This window comes from Bos grunniens, chromosome 22 (assembly GCF_055505025.1).
Source record: "Bos grunniens cultivar Pamir isolate PY7600 chromosome 22, Bosgru_T2T1.0, whole genome shotgun sequence".
In the NCBI taxonomy this organism is placed as follows: Eukaryota; Metazoa; Chordata; class Mammalia; order Artiodactyla; family Bovidae; genus Bos; species Bos grunniens.
This window is the reverse complement of record NC_141186.1, coordinates 60,176,867-60,195,447: the sequence shown is the minus strand read 5'-3', so window position 1 is coordinate 60,195,447 and position 18,581 is coordinate 60,176,867. Positions and strand designations below refer to the sequence as shown.

At 61.5% G+C, this 18,581-nt stretch overlaps 1 protein-coding gene across 8 annotated transcripts in view; it reads right to left on the bottom strand.

Annotated features, from left to right (window-relative positions):
• Positions 1 to 18,581, bottom strand: part of MGLL (monoglyceride lipase) — an 85,439-nt gene that overhangs the window by 41,896 nt on the left and 24,962 nt on the right. For 6 of the 8 annotated variants that reach the window (XM_086368869.1, XM_086368868.1, XM_086368870.1 and 3 more), the window contains one exon: positions 9,873 to 9,979. The exons of the other annotated variants lie outside the window; for them this stretch is intronic. In XM_086368869.1, the coding sequence (XP_086224995.1) occupies positions 9,873 to 9,979 (107 nt within the window). The remainder of the gene's footprint in view (positions 1 to 9,872; positions 9,980 to 18,581) is intronic. 8 annotated transcript variants of the gene reach the window in all.

Genomic DNA, 18,581 nt, shown 5'->3' with positions numbered 1-18,581 from the left:
TGCAGACTGCACAGCGACTTTCACGCCCGGTGGCATACTTGGTCTGCGGCGGGCCAGCCCACGCTGAGGGCCTTGCTGGTCTCATTTTCTGCAGATGAGGAAACAGAGGCCCCGAGTGGCGCAGCACACAGCCCACCCAGGGCCGAGCTCGGGCGCGGCCCCCTGGCCACCTTCGCCCCCAACCCCTGTGCATCATGCAAACTCACTTCTCTGGCACGGCCTCTGGGAGGCCAGCTCTCCTGTGTGGACTTGCCTGCCCTCCTAGGCCGGGCCTCCTCCTTGAATGTCCAGGCAGGCCCCAATCGCACGAGGCCCCAGGGGCTTGATCATGAGATGTTCTTGGCCTGAGTCTCCCCCAAGGTCCCCAGTGGTCTCTGATTGCTCCCTCTCACCACTCACGAGACAGCACTCAAGACAGGCCCTGCCCGGCTGGCTGTGGGATGAAGCAAGGACCCTTCTTCCAACTGTGCAAGCAACGTGCGGAGCAAAACCCAGCAAAGACCACAGAGCCCCCGGGCAGGGGCATGTGCGTGCGGCTGGGCGTTTATCATTGCAAGCTGGTGACATGCACCCTTAAGAATCGCCCCAGAGGCCCGTGAGGCCTCCTGCCTGCTGCAGGGGTCCTTTCCCAGGGAGAGGGGGTGACAGCTGCCCCCCTCTCCTCCTCCCGCCCCGGCCCTGGAAGCATCACAGCCGGTTATTTTTAGCTCCTGGCGGCAGGCGGCCGGTCACATGCCACTTGAGCTCGCACTTCAGAAAGGCTGCATCTCAGGGGTGGAGGTGATGTCCATCCCCCGGGCCTCCTTCCCCCGCTGTGGGCACGTGGCGCGGCCTCCCCTCGCCCACCCTCAGGGGACAAGCTGCAGCGACGCCAACCTGGCCCCCTCAGCTTGTTAATTTCTTTCAGCAGCTCCTTTCCCCGGGCCGTCTGCAGCCAGAACTATTTCTACTTTTAATTTACTAAAAGGTTAGTGGGCGGGGACATGTAGGGGACCCAGTCCTGGGAACCTGGGGTCTCAGTGCCAACCTGAGGATCAGGGTGAGACCCTGAACCCACACCTGCAAGCCCAGAAAGGGGAGACGGATCCACTGCAGCTCCAGCTTTGTCGGGGACCCAAAGCCCAGTGAATACGACCCCTCCATCAGCTTCAGCCCTGAGCCTTCAGGGGAGGAACTCCTGCCCGGCGGCCCTGGGCCCCGCGGGCTCTCAGTGCAGGTGGCAGTCACGGGCACCCTGCGCCAGGCACCACCCTCTGCAGCCCCAGCTCCCGAGGAAGGGGGCCTGGGACCCTGACCACACCATCTGCTGCTGAGTCGAGGGGCTGAGGCCTGGGCCCGGGCGCTCCTTCCAGGCCCTGTCTCTCACCCCGGCCGCGCTGGGCCCTGGTCTCAGTGCGCAGGAAGCGTCTGCCAGGTCACAAACACCGACTGGGGACACGTGCCGATCCACCCGGCTCGAACGTCTTCAGGAAAAGACTCAGTATTTGCAGGTGGGAAAAGATAACCAGAGTAAGTGTGACCGAAGCCAGGAGCACGGCAGACACGACCAGGTGCTGAGCAGCTAGCCGGCTGCAGCCTGTTCCAGGCAGAAGGCGCCTGGGGGCCTCCCTGCTGGCCCAGGGGTTAAGAACCCGCCTCCCAAGGCGGGGGACACGGGTTCGATCCCTGGTCCGGGAAGATCCCACGTGCCACGGGCAACCAAGGCTGTGAACCGCAGCTGCCAAGGCCAGGCGCTACAGCCTGCATGCCACCATCGCGGAAGCCCGTGCTCCACAGCAGACAGTGGAAGTGAAGTGAAGTCGCTCGGTCGCATCCGACTCTTTGCGACCCCATGGACTGTAGCCTACCAGGCTCCTCCGTCCATGGGATTTTCCAGGCAAGAGTACTGGAGTGGGTTGCCAGAGAAGCCCCCAAATGAGAAGCTGGCAGACCACAGCTAGAGAGTAGCCCCCGCTCAACTACAGAAAACCCACACGTAGCAACAGCAAAGAGCCCAGCCCAGCCATTAAAAAATCAAACTACTCAGAAGGTGACCCGGTGACCAAGGGTGTTGTAACGTGAACTGACTTGAATGCCGGTCTTCCAGACGCCAGGTCAAATATGACTTCTATTATGTACACGTTATCATCAGGTCCTAGAACTGTTTTCTCAGTTCCTGGGCTGTGCAGAGAGCATCCAGGGGGCTGAGAAGAACTTCCTGTCTGGATTACCCCCTCTTCCTTCGTAACACAGCATCCCCTGCAGGCAACTCGACTTTTTCCTCTTCCAACAGGTGACTCACCGGAACACCCCGGAAACCGCTTCCTCCAGAGACAAGGACTGAGGTATGCTTTCTCTTATCAGAAAGTCTCCGGTATTTCCATCTGGAGCCAAGTGAGTGGTTCTCAGTCCCTAGGGGGAAATTCCTTTTGAAAGGTAATGAGGTGGCAGGTTATCAGGTGGCTCCCGCCCTGAGTGAGCAAAGACTGGGCTTCCAGAGCATTCCACGAACAGCCCCTCCCACAGAGCCCTGCTCAGCACTCAGACCGGAACCTGCTTCTAGCCCTCAAAAAGGCTGCCAGCTTGTGTCTCCACCTGCGTTCGTCTCCTGCTTCTGTGCATGAGTAGATGAGAGCACCTTCCCCAGTGAGCACTGTCTAAACACCTTTAGAGATGGAACCAGCGGTGGGTAAAGACAGGATGGATGCTTTCAAACTGTGCTGCTGGAGGAAGACCCTTGAGAGGCCCTTGGACAGCAAGGAGATCCAACCGGTCCACTCTAAAGGAAATCAGTCCTGAACATTCACTGGAAGGACTGAGGCTGAAGCTGAAACTTCAATATTTTGGCCACCTGATGCGAAGAGCTGACTCACTGGAAAAGACCCTGATGCTGCGAAAGATTGAAGGCAGGAGGAGAAGGGGACAACAGAGGATGAGATGATCGGATGGCATCACCGACTTGATGGACATGAGTCTGAGCAAACTCCGGGAGTTGGTGATGGACAGGGAGGCCTGGTATGCTACAGTCCACGGGGTCGCAAAGAGTTGGACACGACTGAGTGACCAAACAACAAAAGGAAGCCTTCAGATCGGGATAAAGAGGCTGCTCTGTGACAGGGACACCCCATCGAGGGTGACACGGAGTTTGGATTAAATAAAGTGGGGAAGGTGAGCCGCCTGAGGCAGAGAGGATGGAAACTGGCCCCCTGGTCTGGGGGCTGGACCAGGAGGCTCTGTTCCTGAAGGTCATGTCTGGGGTGAAGAGGGCTGGGGTCTCCGGGGCGGGGGGCAGCGTGGATGTTTACTGAGCATCCATCGTGCGACCGGCAGCTACCGCTGCGCATTCCCTCACCAGGTAGATGCTGTGAGTCACAGGAGGCTCACGGAGGGTGCGCGCCCCGTCCAAGGTTTCCAGTCGTGTCCTCTGATGCTTCTCCCCATGATGAACCCCCAGGGTGAAGACCGCCCCCCTTTACCCCAGGGACAGCTGCACCAGGCCCCGGGGACCCCGGAGGCTCCGCGGGAGGTCCCTGTCCTTTCCACAGCCCACGGCCCAGCACAGACCTCACGCGGGAGGTTTTCGGACGCATCTACTGTAGGAGATGCCCAATCTGCCTCCTGCACAGATATTACACGTCCAGTGTTAACAATGTCGACGCTGTGCCTTATTTAGAGTAAATCCTAGGACCTTCCCTGGGGGTCCAGTGGCTAAGACCCCACATTCCCAATGCAGGGTCGATCTCTGCTCCGGGAACCAGATCCCACAGGCCACAACCACAAGGTCACGCGTCACAACGAAAGATCTCACGCGCTGCAGACCTGGCGCCTCAAAACGAAGACTTCAACAAAAGTAAATAAACATTAACAATTGAACGCTATGAAAGAAACACCAGAGGTGACCTCGGTGCCTTCTTGGAAGCTGCCCAGTTGTATCTGAAAACCTGGGGGCTGGCCAGCATCTGCATTTCCACTGGCCTCCCAGGACCGTCTGCCAGCGACGTGAACCCGCCCTCTGTCCATCCGTCCCACGGCCGTGGGCACCCTCCCTGCGGTTATTACCACCATCAGCTCCAGTTCACTGATGAGCAGAGACAGAGGTTCCCTTGGGGCTCAGCTGGTAAAGAGTCCACCTGCAATATGGGAGACCTGGGTTCAATCCCTGGGTCGGGAAGACACCCTGGAGAAGGGAAAGGCTACCCACTCCAGTATCCTGGCCTGGAGAATTCCAAGGACTGTATAGTTCATGGGGTTGCAAAGAGTCGGACACAACTGAGTGACTTTCACTTCAAACAGAGGCTCACAGAGTTTGGTTTTATGCAAGAAAGTGGCAAGTGACCAAAGAGACTCATGGCAGAGACCTGACATCCGAGCTGGCAGGTCAGGGACATGTGACGGGACTGAGGACGGAGCAGGAGGGACCTCGAAGACCCGGAAGCCACACGGAGGCGGCTGGGCCCCTCCCACACCCCACGGGCCGGCAGCCAGCTCACCCGTCCGCCAGGGCTGGGCCCTGCGACTATTTAGGCATCAACCTCACTTTCATATTTACTAAGTAAGGCAAGAAAAATGAACAGATGAGTCAAACGCTGCAAACAAACGCATGACTGCAGCTGAGAGGTGCAGAGCTGACCCGCGAGTGACCTGGACTCAGAACTCCCCGCCTGGAGGCCACGCCCCCACCGTTTTCCCCCTGAATTTCCCAAACACTCACCTCTGCCCGGGCAGGGCCCCACCCAGGGGGCCAGGCAGAGCCGCCCCCAGGACTTCCTCTTCTGAGACGCCCCCGCCCGGCTGAGTTCTTTAAAAAGAAACACAGACCCACAGCCTTGAACACTTTCCCTAAATATCTGCAGATAATGAACTCACTGCTGATCAGTGAAGAATGGTTCTTTTCCCCTTTATCACTAAAGACGGGGCAACCCGGGTCCTGCCCCGCCGGTGGAATCCGGGACGCGCTGGGTACAGTCAGGGTGCTGCCCACGGGAAGGGCCCAGAGATGAAGGGCACCCGCCGCCCGCAGCGGGTGGGTCGGGGGCTGCCCGCCCCCCGGCCCCCTGCTCCTGCTCCGAGGGGTTTCCAGTGAGTCACCGGCAATAGCTGGTGGCCGGGGCCGGCATGAACGCGAGCCCGGGTTTCTCAGCACCGCGCTTGGAACAGCACAGAAACTGCCAGCCCGTCCTTCCACCTCCTCTGCCCCCTGGAGCCCCCGCCCCCGCCAGTAGCCCCGCACCGGCCGAGCCCTGGACCTCGCTTCCCCGGGTGGTCGCCCTCTGCTGAGGGTCCCTTCCTGAGCTCCAAGGTCCATGGTGTCTCATCTCGGAGCCCGGAGCGTTGCAGGCCGGGGTCTCGCTCCCTCTCCACTCCTGAAGCTAAACTCCAGGGTCCAGGCTGGGACTCCCCCCGCAAGGACGTGCATCTGTGACCCCGTGTATCTGGGTTTCACTCACACGAGCTCCCCTGCCTGGAACAGCGATTCTCAAACCACAGCTGCTCATCAGACTCACCCAGGGGGCGTCTCAAGGGTCCCGACACGCCCGGCCACACTCAAGAGATCAGTCTCTGTGGAACGAGGGGCCCTGGGAATGACTCCCCAGTGCTTTGGGGGCACCCCGATGAGAACCACAGCTCTCAGTGACTGGTGCTGGCTCCACACCCTTCCTCTCCTCTCAAGCTCCTACTCATCCCACAAAACCCAGCATCCCGCCGGCCCCTGGCGCTGAGAGGCTGTGTACTTGCAAGAGGCCGAGCCCACCTGAGCACCTGAGTTATGGGCCTCGGGGCTCCTCTGCCCCAGCCTTGGCTGCCAGAACCCAGAGTCCTGGCCCCGCTGTGGGGTCCTCCCCACCCTGAGGACACGAACACTCACACGCGGGCGTTTGCTGCCGTTCACAGCGTCTCTGGTCTCATCTGCTCTGGGCCACACACTCCTCCTTTCATTCCATGAACCCTGGTGATGCCTCCGCACTCTGCTCAGCAAGGAGGAGGCTGTGGGACCAAGGGCGGGACGACCGTCTCCACCTGCTGGGAGCCCGCTGCCGTCAGCAGAAGGGAGACTTTCTCTGCGGACAGTGAGAACCCTGACAAGGCTGGGCTCTTCACGGAGGCTGCGCACAGGGGGCAGGGCCCGTGTCCATGCACTCCCCCTCGACAGCACCTGACCCAGGGCTAACGCACCATCAGGAACATCCACCTGATTGAAACAGTGACCGCATCAGAACGCAGGGCACTGATGACCCTGACAACAGCCTGCACGCCAGAGCTTCGGAAAGTCGAGGGGCACGGGTGAGATAGAGAGCTGACGCTGTGAGCTAAACACGGCTCAGAAAATACACAGGGCGGAAACGGTTGAGAAAAGCTCTCTTAAATGATGAGCCCGCGGTGTGGCCGGCAGGGGAGGAGAGGGCGCTTGGAGGGTCCACGCTGTGTCCTTCCTGCTAACAGAGCCCAGTTTGGTCGGGATCAGCAAACACGAAGCGAACAAGCTGGACGCCCCCCATCGCTGCACGCAGTGTGGCTGGAACTCGGCGGGAGCGCCGAGACAGGTCTGCTTTCCCGGCAGGACCCCAGCCCCGCCTCTCCACTGCTTTCTGCATCGCCTTCCTGCGAGACGGCAGGCTGGAGCTGGTACCCATGGGCATAAAAGCCACGTGCTGAGAGCAGCTGAGCAAGCTGCAGATGCGGCCTCAGGCCTGACAGAACGGCGGTGTCCTGAACCCACCTCGGGCTCTGCTTGTCCTGGGAGAAAAACAACCCCTCGTTTGAAATAATCTACCAAGATCAGGGGTCTGACGCTGGTACGTGTGCCCTGTGGACGAGGAGGGCCTCAGACCCTCACCTCTGAAATGGGGGGATGGACTCAAGCATTACGAGGCTTGGAGATAAAGCATGAGAAGGGCCCCAGCCAGAGCCTGGCATGCAGCTGGCACTTAATGAACGGCAGGAATAAAGTTCTCACTTCTGGCAAAGTCCTCTGTGTCTGTGAGGCCGCCTATAAAAGTCTAAGGTCAAACAAAACAGTTACGGGAGACGCTAGCCGAGCACCTTGTGTTCGCAGGCCACCGGGCGTGGGGAGACGCGGCTGGCCACCCGGCCCGATGTCCCCAGGCTTCCGTCTGAACAAGGAAACCCCGGAGTTCAGCCAAGCAACGAGATTTAACCTAAAATCGAGTCAGCACAGGATCTGCAGAAAGCCGTGTTTCTACAGATCATGTCCCAGGAACCAGCCTTGAAACCACCCTTGGTAGGTCTGTTTGCTTCGAGAAGCATTGTCTATCCTTCGGCCAATCTCCCCTGGAGCCTCTGCGGCCGGAAAGGGGACCCAAGGACCCAGGACCCCTGCTTCTGGCCTCGACGTCCCCTGTCCAGGTGCGCCTGCTGCTCTGCCAGGGGGCCGGAGGGGGCCTCGCAGCTGGCAGAGTGAAGAAGAGGCGCCACGCCCTGCTGCCCCCGGACATGCTTATTCCCATTCTATCACCGCGCTGCCTGCCCATTTGGCAGATGAGAAAACTGAGGTCTGAGGTCCACGGCTGGGATCGCAGTTAGGTGGCTGGCCGCAGGTGTGTCTGCCTCAGGTGGGGGGGCAGGTCCCCGAGGCAGAGGGTGACAAGCGACTGCAGACCCTGGAGACAGGGAGGTGACGTCTGCCAGGCCCTGGGCCCTCTCCCACAAACTGGCTGCATCAGTGCTCTGACACTCTCCCCACAGAGGCCTGCTTATATTTAACAGCTAAACGGGAAAAAACGAAGCCCCTCTCCATAGGGGTCAGCCTGGTGTGAGCGGGGCAGCAGCGTGGAGAGAGGAAGGAGGCACCAGAGGGCTCCAGCCCCCCAGGGACCCCCAGCCCCGCCTCTCCACGAGACACACGGGGGCTCCGGGCGCTAACCACCAGCAGCTGCTTCCCAGCCTGCACGGGACCCCCTGCACCCGCTTCTCCCGCGAAGGGAGCCTCAGCCACTCTCAGCGCCAGACAAGGATGGTCACGCAGCTCACATCTTGAGTAAAAGTACCACCATCGGGTACTTGCCAGAGAGATCGCCCGTGAGTCACTGCAAGAAACTGCTCAATCAAGCAAGGTGAGTGCCAGCCTCGGTCGTCAAGCTATATTTGGAAGTCAGCGAGAGTCAGGCCTCAGCTTCAAAGGAGGGGTTGTTTCTTTTCTCTCTTTACTCAAAAAAAAAAACCTCTTCCAATTGTTTTTCAACGTCCCACGGTCACACACACAAACAAGGCATGCCACAGTCACCCGCTCCCACGGACGTGGCCAAGGGCAGCCGACAAGAGGGTGGTTGATGCCAGGACAAAACCAGACTATCTTGAAATTCCGTTGGAGCTGTTTCGTGTTTGCCTGGTACAAACGCCCTTTGCTTTCAGAACGCCCCCGTGTTGTTCAGCTCCTTGTAACAAATGTTACCAGAGACAAACGTGATAGAAAGTAAGTCATTCCCAGCACGGGCCTAACAATGTGGAAAGCACCGGAGTAAATGACAGTCCCGCTGGGAAATTCAGGCTAATCCTCGAATGTTACCTCTCAGATGGTCTCACAAAGATCACTGGGAATGTGTGCAAAGCACGAGAGAACACGGAGCCCACAATAAGCAAGGCCTCGGTCAATATTCTCAGTTAAAAGGACGAGGGCCCTCTGGCTGGAAAAGGGCTCTTGGCAACCAGGTCGCCGTCCAAGGGACTCTCAAGAGTCTTCTCCAACACCGCAACTCAAAAGGAGAGCCAACCAGTCCATCCTAAAGGAAACTGGCCCTGAATATTCACTGGAAGGACTGATGCTGAAGCTGAAACTCCAATACTTCGGCCACCTGATGTGAAGAGCTGACTCACTGCAAAAGACAGTGATGCTATAAAGATTGAAGGCAGGAGGCGAAGGGGACGGCAGAGGATGTGATGGTTGGACGGCATCACCGACATGAGTTTGAGCAAGCTCCAGGAGATGATGAAAGACAGGGGAGCCTGGCGTGCTGTGGTCCATGGGGTCACAAAGAGTCAGACACGACTGAACCACAACAGACCACGCTGCAGTTCCTTATACACAGAACGCCCGAAGCTCCCCTGTCACCAGGACCCCCAGGCCCGGCACTGCCCCCCACCCCCTCTGCAGCTCATTATTTCCATACCGGATGGGACAGAGACAAGGTTTCTGCATCTGGGCGACAGTAATAGGTTTCCACCTTGCAGCAGCGCAGAAATCGCCACGTTCTCCCACGAGAACTGTTCCGTCTTAACACTTTCAGGCCAAGAAAGATCTTGGCTGGGGGCCATCCCAGACACGGAGAACGCCACCCAGGGAAGGAGCTACAGACAGACTCAGGCACCAGACGCTGCTCTTTGATGGTTACTGTGGGTTTCATCACTGAGAAAGAATTAAAGACTTGGCCTGCGGACGAGTGCCTGCACAGGTGTGCGTGCAGCTGTGTGTGTGTGAACAAGCCCAGTGTCGGGGGGTTCTCAGGCCCGCTCGGCCCTCGAGACCCTGACTGTCCCCCTGGTCTGAAGTGCCCTGGACACGCCCGGAGGCCCCCGTGGGCTGTGAACCGGCTTGCACTGAGTCAGCATCGTCTGCAGTCCCCCGGGGGGAAACCAGGGCCCGTTTTTCACGGAGAGCGCTTAATGGATGTGAGAGAGGATGACATGGCCTGGGCTCGCGTACAAATGTATTCCAACTCCAGGGCTTTTCAGCGGAGACTTCCAATCAGCCTGCATTCGGTCCCCGCCGTAACAGAAACTGCGGGCCAATTTTTTTTTTTTTTGCTTACAGAACTACCTGTTTTTCACTTAGAAACAGCCCGTGGAGAAAGCCTTTCTCCGGTCTCAGAGCAGCGTGCCCAGGCAGAGAGCAGGGTGGGGTGAGGCGGACGTGGGGCCCGGAGTGGGCCAGTACTCACCGTGGTCGTGGGCGAAGACCAGCAGGCCCAGCCCCACCAGCATCTGCGCCAGCTCATCGTAGCGGCCGCAGTGCTCGCCGGCTCCATGGGACACGAACACCAGGGCCCTGCGGGACGAGAGACCGCCGTTAGGGAGGCCGAAGCACGGAGGCCGCGGCAGGGTCCCGGGCTGCTGGCTGGCATGGCCTCTGAGGGTGCCGCCCAGGTCGGAGGCAAGTGGGGCACCGTGGTCAGGGCCACAGTGAGTGGCCGGGAGACCCCAGCCGAGTCTCCAGGCCCAGGGGAGCTGGCCCTAGAGCGCAGGTGACCCCAGAGAGGAGAGCCGCGTGGACGGGGGTGCCCCAGGCCTCGGGCTGCCGTCTGGGCCCTGAAGCCACAGCTCCTGGCCCACGCTGGCTGAGCTGTGGGGACACGGGGACAGTCACTTGTACGCAGACCACCCCGCTCAGGGTCGTGTGCTTCGCTTCATTCCGCACATGCTCCCCACCCCCACAGCCTCACTGAGGACACATGGACTCTGCTTCTCTGCGCCTGGCACAGTTCCGAGCTGTGTGCGGCACGCTGCAAACGGGGCTCGAATGAATGAAGGAAAGAGGAAGGTGTGAGGCTCTGAGATAAACGGGGTAGCCTGCACCCAAGACCTGTGCAGAGGAAGCCACGGGACTGGCGGCAGAGCCTGGCTGGGCACCCATCCCCCCGAAAGCCTGCGACGTGGTGAGCCCATCCGGGGACACAGACGAGGCCCCAGCATCACCCGGGAGGGGGTTACAGGAGGGCGTTCAGATGCTGGACTGTGCAACTAGACTCCCCTGCAGGCAAGGCACGGACTGCCAGGAGCCAGAAAGAGAAGGGGGAGAAGGGGGAGGGGAGGAGGGGGAGGGGAGATGAAAGAAGGGGGGGTGGAGGGAGAAGGGGGAGGGGAGAAGGAGGAGGGGGAGGAGGGGGAGGGAGATGGTGGGAAAGGAGAGGGGAGGTAGGAAGCGAGGAGGAGGGGATGGGGAGGGTGGGAAGGGAGGGGGAGGGGAGGAGGGGGAGGGGAGGAGGGGGAGGGGCATGGTGAGATGAAGCGGGAGGGGCAGGCGGATGAGGGAAGGAGGCTGGGACAGCAGCTGCCCTCTTGCTGCGCGTTTACTTTGGGCCAGTCCCTCCGTTAAGCCCACACACAGGATTTCGGATCCTCGCTGTCACCCTACACTTGACCTTCTTCACAGCCAAGACTGAAAACCAGGGAAGCCACGCGGCGAGCTGGTAAAACACGGATCAGAACACGCGCCCCTGCCCCGGCTCTCAGGTCTCCAGTGGGCCTCAGGGGCTTAGAGGACAAGTCATCGTGTCCCTCTCTGTCTCTCCAGCCCTCCAGCACCTCCCTGCTCCCCACCCATCCTCATGAGGGGCTTCCAGTCTCCTCAGCAGCACCAGCTCATCCCGGCTCAGGGCCTTTGGTCCCATCTCCCAGAGCACTTCTCCCAGATCCCCCCTGGCTGCTCCTTACGCTTGGGTCTCATGGCAGACCTCCCCGCAATGGCCTCCCTCCCTTGGGCCTTTCTGACCTGCTCCGGGCCCTCACCACACTTCACAGTTTGCACCAGGCCCTCCGGGCACAGCACAGTTCGCCACTGCTTTGCTATCACTTGCGGGCTTGGTTCCCATCTCTCTCCTCCCCTCTGAGGTCAGCTCGAGAGACCAGGAGCCTTGCCCATCATGTTGTCAGCAGAGCCCAGAGCTGTGCCAGCCTAGCGGTTCTGCAGCAACCAGTGCATATGTGTGTGGTGGGTGAGCCAGCTCCTGTGTTCTCTCTGCAGCTCCCATCTGCCAGGATGTGGATAGTATGCTCTGAGCAGCGCAGGAAGCAGCAGAGCTGACCTCATTTGACTTTGTCATCTGTCCTCCCCGCCCTTCTCCTAAAACACAGGAGACATTTTCCACCTTCTTTGCTGCAGCACACAATGTCCAGCCCCCTCCACTTGATCGGACAGCAGTCTGGGCCGATTCACCTGCCCCCCCAACCCTCAGGGTCTGCGGACGGGATTGTCTCAGCTCCCCCGGCATGTGCTGGAAACTCGAAACAGCCGTCACCTCCAGCTGCACCAGGGGCTGCGCTCCCAGAAGGAGCAGATGAAGCACTTTCCAGTCCTTGGGGAGCGCGGCAGAGGCTGGATTAATTCAGCCCACAGTTAATGCCGGTGGACAAGCCGGGTCACATGACAGCCAGCCTCTCCCTGCGGTCGGGGCCCACGGGGTACACGAGGACCCCAGGGGCTCAGTTCACGTCCCGGGACTGGCACTCAGCATCGCTGCCTGGAACGGCCTGCTGAGAGAGCCCACCTGGAGCCGGCAGTGTGGAAGACACCGCTCTTAGGCCGGAGGGCCGTCTCATCCGGCGGCTCTCCACCCTGGGAGTCACTCGGGGAGCTTTCCACTGTGCCTGGCTGCGTCCCACCCTAGACGCACCTCTGGCTAACGGTGGTTAACGGTCGCGGAGGGCCCAGAGCTCCCACCGGGCGGCCAAGGTGGAGAGGTGCCTCCGTCGGGAGCGATGCTGCTCAGAAGCCGTGTGGGATTCCAGGGGCAGGAAGGCTGCCCTCTGGACGTGGAGACTTGCAGCCACCGTGGAGCCACTAGACTCCCAGGGGGACGTGCTAGGGAAGCCACAGGCTCCTCGGGATTGACGTGGAAGCTTCCGGGGCGTGTTGTCGCCACCTTTTCAGAAACAGGCAGACCCCCGCGGCTGTCCACTGCGGGAAGCACAGGCTCTGCAGCCCTTTCCCCACAGGTGGACGCACCCTCAGGCTCACATCCCCCTGGCCCAGGTCGGGCTTCTCCGCAGACACGTGCCCTGCACTGGCCTTGTCTGGATCCGAGCTGCCGCTGCCATGTGTGTGGGGGGGTGTCCTTGGCTCCTGGATCCAGCTCTTGCCTGAACCCCAATCCTGATGCATCCGCTCCCCCGAGGGCTCCCACGTTTACTGTTCCCTGGACCCAAGCCACAGTGCCCTCTGCTCTTGCCGCTGCGTCACAACAAAGCTGCTGCTGCCCAGCGATCACATCCTCGTCCCCTCCCTCCTCGGCTGAGAGCTCCCCTTCTCAGTGCTGAGATACACGGATGGTGGCGTGATGCTAAGCATTTAATAACCGTGGTGGATGGACCTGATTTGTACTGTCTGCCAACTTCCATGGTATAAATGCTCTCAACACAGCAGATCTCAAGTTATTAACGTGACACCAGGGGACAGGGTGCAAGGGAGGGTGCACACAGTCGGCTCCCGAGAGCAGGCCATGTGGACACCCGTTCCTGACCCTGCTGGGCTATGCCCTGGGTCTCAGGCTTCTCCTAACTGCCCCGGGGATAGGGTCTTCAGTGCGTGTTGCCATCCGAACAACTCGCCCACGGTCAGCTCTGTTCCTCCTCCCCCGACTGGAAGGTCCCTCCAGGGGAGAAGCTTCGTGGGTCTGTGGGTCTGTGGGTCTCGTCTCCGAGGACACGCTCAGCTGAGTTAGACGCCGGTGCACATCAGCAGCCCGGGAAGGACAGACCGCATGACCCCCCCCACCCCCGTGCCTGGATCCCTCCACCCACAGCAGCCCCCAGGCTCAGACCTTCGGCGCAGGCTGGGGCTCCTCTTTGCCCACCCACCCGTAGGGGCACCCCCTCCCCGGGCAGCCCCTGCTGTCTCCCCGCACCTGCGGCGGGTGGAGCCTCTGCTCGCTGGTCCATCTGAGGAGCACATCTGAGGCCCAGACATCCCCCCACGCTCCCAGGCCCCCACCCTGTTCCCACACACACAGCCAGCCGTTCCCGGCCTGAGTGTGTACCCTGTGTCCTCTGGGAAAAGGGCACACCGCCTGCCCCCTGGAACATTCCCCCCCTGCCTGCTGCCTGCCTGCAGCCCTGCTGGCCTAGGGTTTCACGAGACACCATTTCGGGTCTGGGAACAGCACCCAAGAGGGCCGGTAAGCAAACACCAGCGAAGCTGGGAAGCTGAGGACAGAGAGCAAAGATGAGGCCGGGACAACGTGGCAGAGTCGGCATCGCCAGGCACGACATCTGGGCAAGGCCCCTGGACACTCCCAGGGCGCGGGCACGGCCATCCTTCCACTGATAGCATCCAGAAATGCCAACGCAAGGGGCAGGAGAGAGACACCCAGCCCCGCCCTGCCCATGCAGAGCCAACCGTCCACGGGGGAGACAGGCCCGGCAGAGAACGCGGCTGTCGGCAGGGCTTAGGAGAAGCGCCGGGAACAGGGTGGGGACCACGGGGCGGGGCTGCAGGGAGCAGACGGGAAGGCAGGTGGGAGGACAGCCATCCTGTGTGGGGCCCTGCCCACCCCAGGCCAGGAAGAAGGGGGGCCAGTCCTGAGAGGTGGGGGTGGCCCACGCAGAGGAGGGGCCAGTCCTGAGAGGTGGGGGTGGCCCACGCAGAGGAGGGGCCAGCTGGGCAGTGACCTGGTCTGACCTCCTGAAGCCCCAGGGGCTGCTGTAACAGAGCAGGGAGGCAGGGGACAGGGTCTGCCCAGGAGCCCCGGTGGCCAGACCCTCAGCAGGAGCCCAGGAGAGCCCTGTGCTCCCTCCTTGCCTGGCCTGCACGCTCCCAACAGGAGCGGCTGCAGAAAGCCCAGCAGGGCCGTTCACGCGGACAAGGCGCCAAGCAGGCTGCGGGAGGGGCTGGCAGGTCCGTTTCCTGGTGCTTCTTTACCGGCTGCAGCCTGCTGGGAGCCGGTCGTTCCGAGAGAAGGTGACTGTCGGAGGGGGAGGCCCGGCTCCAGAGCAGATGGCCGGCCTGGCACGTAGCCCCGGGGAGGTGGAGCAGCTCCTGGGGAAGCATATGCCGCCCTCGACACGCACACTCAGAGTCACAAGCCGCCTCTGCGCCCAGGTCTGACGGAGCAGGACTCCCCTCCACCCGACAAACCGATTCTCTTCAGTCTTGTTTATCCGTGGTCTAAGGGACAGACCTCGCTGGGTCTCAGTTTGCTCACCTGTAAAATGGGGACAGTCCTAAAACCACCGAGCGCGGAAGCGTCACGAGGTAAAACAGGGAGAGAGGTGTGGAGTGGGGCTCAAGGTCTTGCCTGGCCCTGTCCCAGGAGACCCTGCTTTTTCGGCGGCACGGGGGGTCCACGTGCAGCCTCCACCACCCTCTTAAACAGGTTCCTGCAGCTCTGTGGGCCTCGGTTTCTCCACCTGTGAAATGGGCCACTGTGCCCCCATGACAAGGTTTGGGGATGAAATGAGAGAACTGACATGCAAACCATGGCAGGCAGCCTGTGGCTTCCGCCACCTGCTCTGCTGACTGTCATGCACTGGACAGTGAGCCCCTCCTGGGCCCAAACTGCCCAGGGACCCTTGGAAGGGTGGCCCGGCTGCTTCCGAGACACAGATCAGGGCTGGGGGCAGGGCGTTTACCCCCACGTCACCGGCAGGCTTCTATCCTCGGCCGGGACCTGCTCCCACCTCCGTCTGCACACCCGCGGGGGAGGCACGCGGCTGTCGGGAGAACAAGGGGGTGGATGTGAGACACTCGGCGAGGCCCGGCCAAGGGAGCCAACGCCAGCCCCTCCCGCTCACCCTTTCCTGGCCACCCCCGCCTCATCACAGGAAATCTGAGCGCTCGTGTCGTCAGGAAAAAGAAAGACCAAGGATGACATGTCTGGTGGGAGGGACCACAGGACCAGCTCGGGGGGCGGGGGTGTCTGCTGACCCAGAAGGCGGCAGCTGTCGTGGACGCCAGCCCCACCGGCCCCTGTAGGGTCCTCTGGTGTGGGGGGACAGGGTCCGCCTGCCTCCTGGGGAGCTGCGCTTGCTTATTCCCAAGGCCTCCCCCTCAGGAAACCAGCTGGTCCCAGCATCGTCTGCATCCACGCAGACCTGGAAGTGGGACGCAAGGGTGGCTGGGGCCCCCTCCGGTAAGGAAAGAGGAGCGTGCCGGGCCCGGCAGGACACAAGCCCAGCGCCTGGCCACCTCCCAGAGCCGGGGACCGGCGCGTCCCTCCCTGGCGGGGCTCCTGAGGCACCAACAGTGTGTGACGGGGACGGGAATAGAACAGAGCTGCTGAGGGGTCTAAAAATCTCAGAGGGAGCTCGAAATAGACCTCTCATTTGTAAAACAGACCGATAACTGCCCATCTCCTGGGCCTCGTGAGGCCTGATTGAGAGAATTTATGGAAAATAACCCAGAGGGACGCTGGGGGCAGTGAGCCATTACATAACAGTCAACGCTGGCAGCTGGAACCCGCTGCGGCCCAGATCCCGGCCCAAGCGTGCCGGGCGCTCACAGCGGCCCGGAGGTCGGCCTGGCCAACGTGGACTCAGAGGGGGCAACCCGCGCTCCTGGGGGTCGCCCAGCTCAAGGTCGTGAACCCTGCGCCCTGGGCCACGTGGGGCCACGTGGTAAGGGGGAGACACCCCGTGTGGCTGTGCCCCAGGGGGCGGTCAGGCAGCGTCCCGGAGGCCCTCACGCCAGGCAGTAGCTGGAGCCTGAGGTCCCCCACGGAGGTCGGCTCTGAGTCCATGACCCTGAAATCTCCGCCTGAGCGCCTCCACCCTGCAGTGGTCACTGGGCTCTCCAATGCAGTCAGCCGCGGGGCAGGGGCGGTCCCATGAATGAACCAGGGTGCTGTTCCACGTCCCTCCCAGGGAGGGCCACCCCCAGGGGACGCCTGGCCGGCCCGCCCCCTTCCTGCACGACCCGGCTCTCGCAGCCTGACTGCCTCCTTCTGCTCCAGGTCCCACTGCCTACCTGCCCTGGGGCCCCCTGTGGGGACAAGGACACGGCCTCCTGCTCCACTGGGACCCAGCCGGGTGAGGCCCTGGTGCTCGTGGCCGCCCGCCCTTCCCTTCACCGCTGCACAGCGTGGCCGGCTCCCCCAGACTGCCTGCTGAGGGCATGGCTGCCGGGCCCCCGGAGGCCCTCTCCCGCCTCCTCTCAGCAAGGCGAACGTCCCCACCCGAAGCCGAGAGGCGCCCCGAAACAGAGGACGGCCAAGTGGAGACCCCTGGGCACCCCACGCCCTGTGCTCCGCGCTGCAGCCCTCGTCAGGAGCCTGCTCGCACGGCGTCTGCAAGGGCAGATCCATTCCAAGTTCATCCCCGCACACAGCCACCCGGCCCGCCCGCCTGGTTCACACCCTGCAGCCCCCCGGTGACGTCATGGCTCACGTCCACACCGATCACCCCGCACAGCGGCAGGCGGCCACATCCGCGTCCACGTCCCCGAGCTGCCCCAGCCAGCAGATGTGGACAGACTCTGATCTGCTGAGCGAGGGCGCCTCGTCCTGCTCACTAAGCTCCTTGGCCACTGCCCCCCAGGACACCCTGTGGCCACTCGTCCCACCTGTGAACTCCAAGGCCAGGACCATCCGCCTCCCTAGCACAGAAATTCTGCAAGCGGCTCCTGTCGCCGATGCTTCGCCCCCACGGGAGGGAGAAAGGTCCCCGACCTTTCTCAGGCATCGTGCCCAGGGCCACGCATGGGTTCAAGCCCACATCTCTCTCTCTACGGAGACTGAGAACCGTGGATCTGGCTTTAAGACACTTGAATGAAATCAACCCATCCATTCACCTTGACAACACGCGATGGCCCACAAACATCTTAAGACTTGATGGGAAGGGGCACAAAAAACACTTAAGAGTCTCCAGAAAAGGGCGTGCTTTAAAAGTCGGTTCTCCCCGAGTTCAGACCCCACGTCTGGCATCTGAGGAAGTCACTCCCGGACTCAGGTAGGCAGGCGTAAAAGAGGAAGACCCATCCGGCCTCACGGGGGCATCATGAGAAGTAAGCGGCCGTGTTCTCCAAGTGCCCGGCCCACGGCGTGTGGCTTCCTGTCCCCAGGAAGCGTGCGTCAGGACTGGGCAGATTAAGTCAGCTGAGAACACGCCAAGGTGTGTGTGCTGGGAAGGACTGCTGCGCTCAGCCAAATGGTTACGAGCCCAGGCACCGCCTAGCCCTCGGGTCTGTGCATCTGGGTTTTTACACACACAAGCAGGCCCCGGGGCCAGAAACGGACTTTGACCCGGGAGCACTGGGCCGCCGGCAGCCCGCCCAAGTCCGCAGGAATTCCCTGCGCTGCTCACAGGCGCTCCCACTGCAGAAGTAAGGGAGTCGGAGCGGAAGCAGGTGCCGAGCAGGACGGCGGCCACCCTGCACTCGGCTGGGGTCTGCCCCGGCCCCTCCTCGTCTCTGCCTGCAACCCGTGTGTCCACCGGAAGGGGGAGGCCTGGCCTGGCAGGCTTGCACAACGGGGACAGTTTCAAAAGCCCGCTGAGCTAACTCTTCACGAGCCGATGGCGCCGAGATACCAGAAAACCGGGCTGTGTGTGCAGGTTATGACACAAACGCGGAGCGCGTGAAGTGTCAGTCACCCAGTCCCGTCCGACTCTGCGACCCCGTGGACTGTACCCGCCAGGCTCCTCTGTCTGTGGGAGTCTCCAGGCAAGAACACCGGAGTGGGTTGCCGTGCCCTCCTCCAGGGGATCTTCCCAACACAGGGATCAAACCCAGGTCTCCCGCATTGCAGGCACATTCTTTACTCTCTGAGCCACCAGAGAAGCCAAACACAGATATAATTCTATCTAAAAAATTCTAAGATTGGCATGCTTTGAGAGCCTGTGTGCTGGGCTCTGCACTGTGCCCCTAGGCTGGAAAAGCTCTGGATCTCAGGGTCTTCGCTCCTTGTAAGGGCCTGTCCTTACTTTACAGAACATTCTATAGG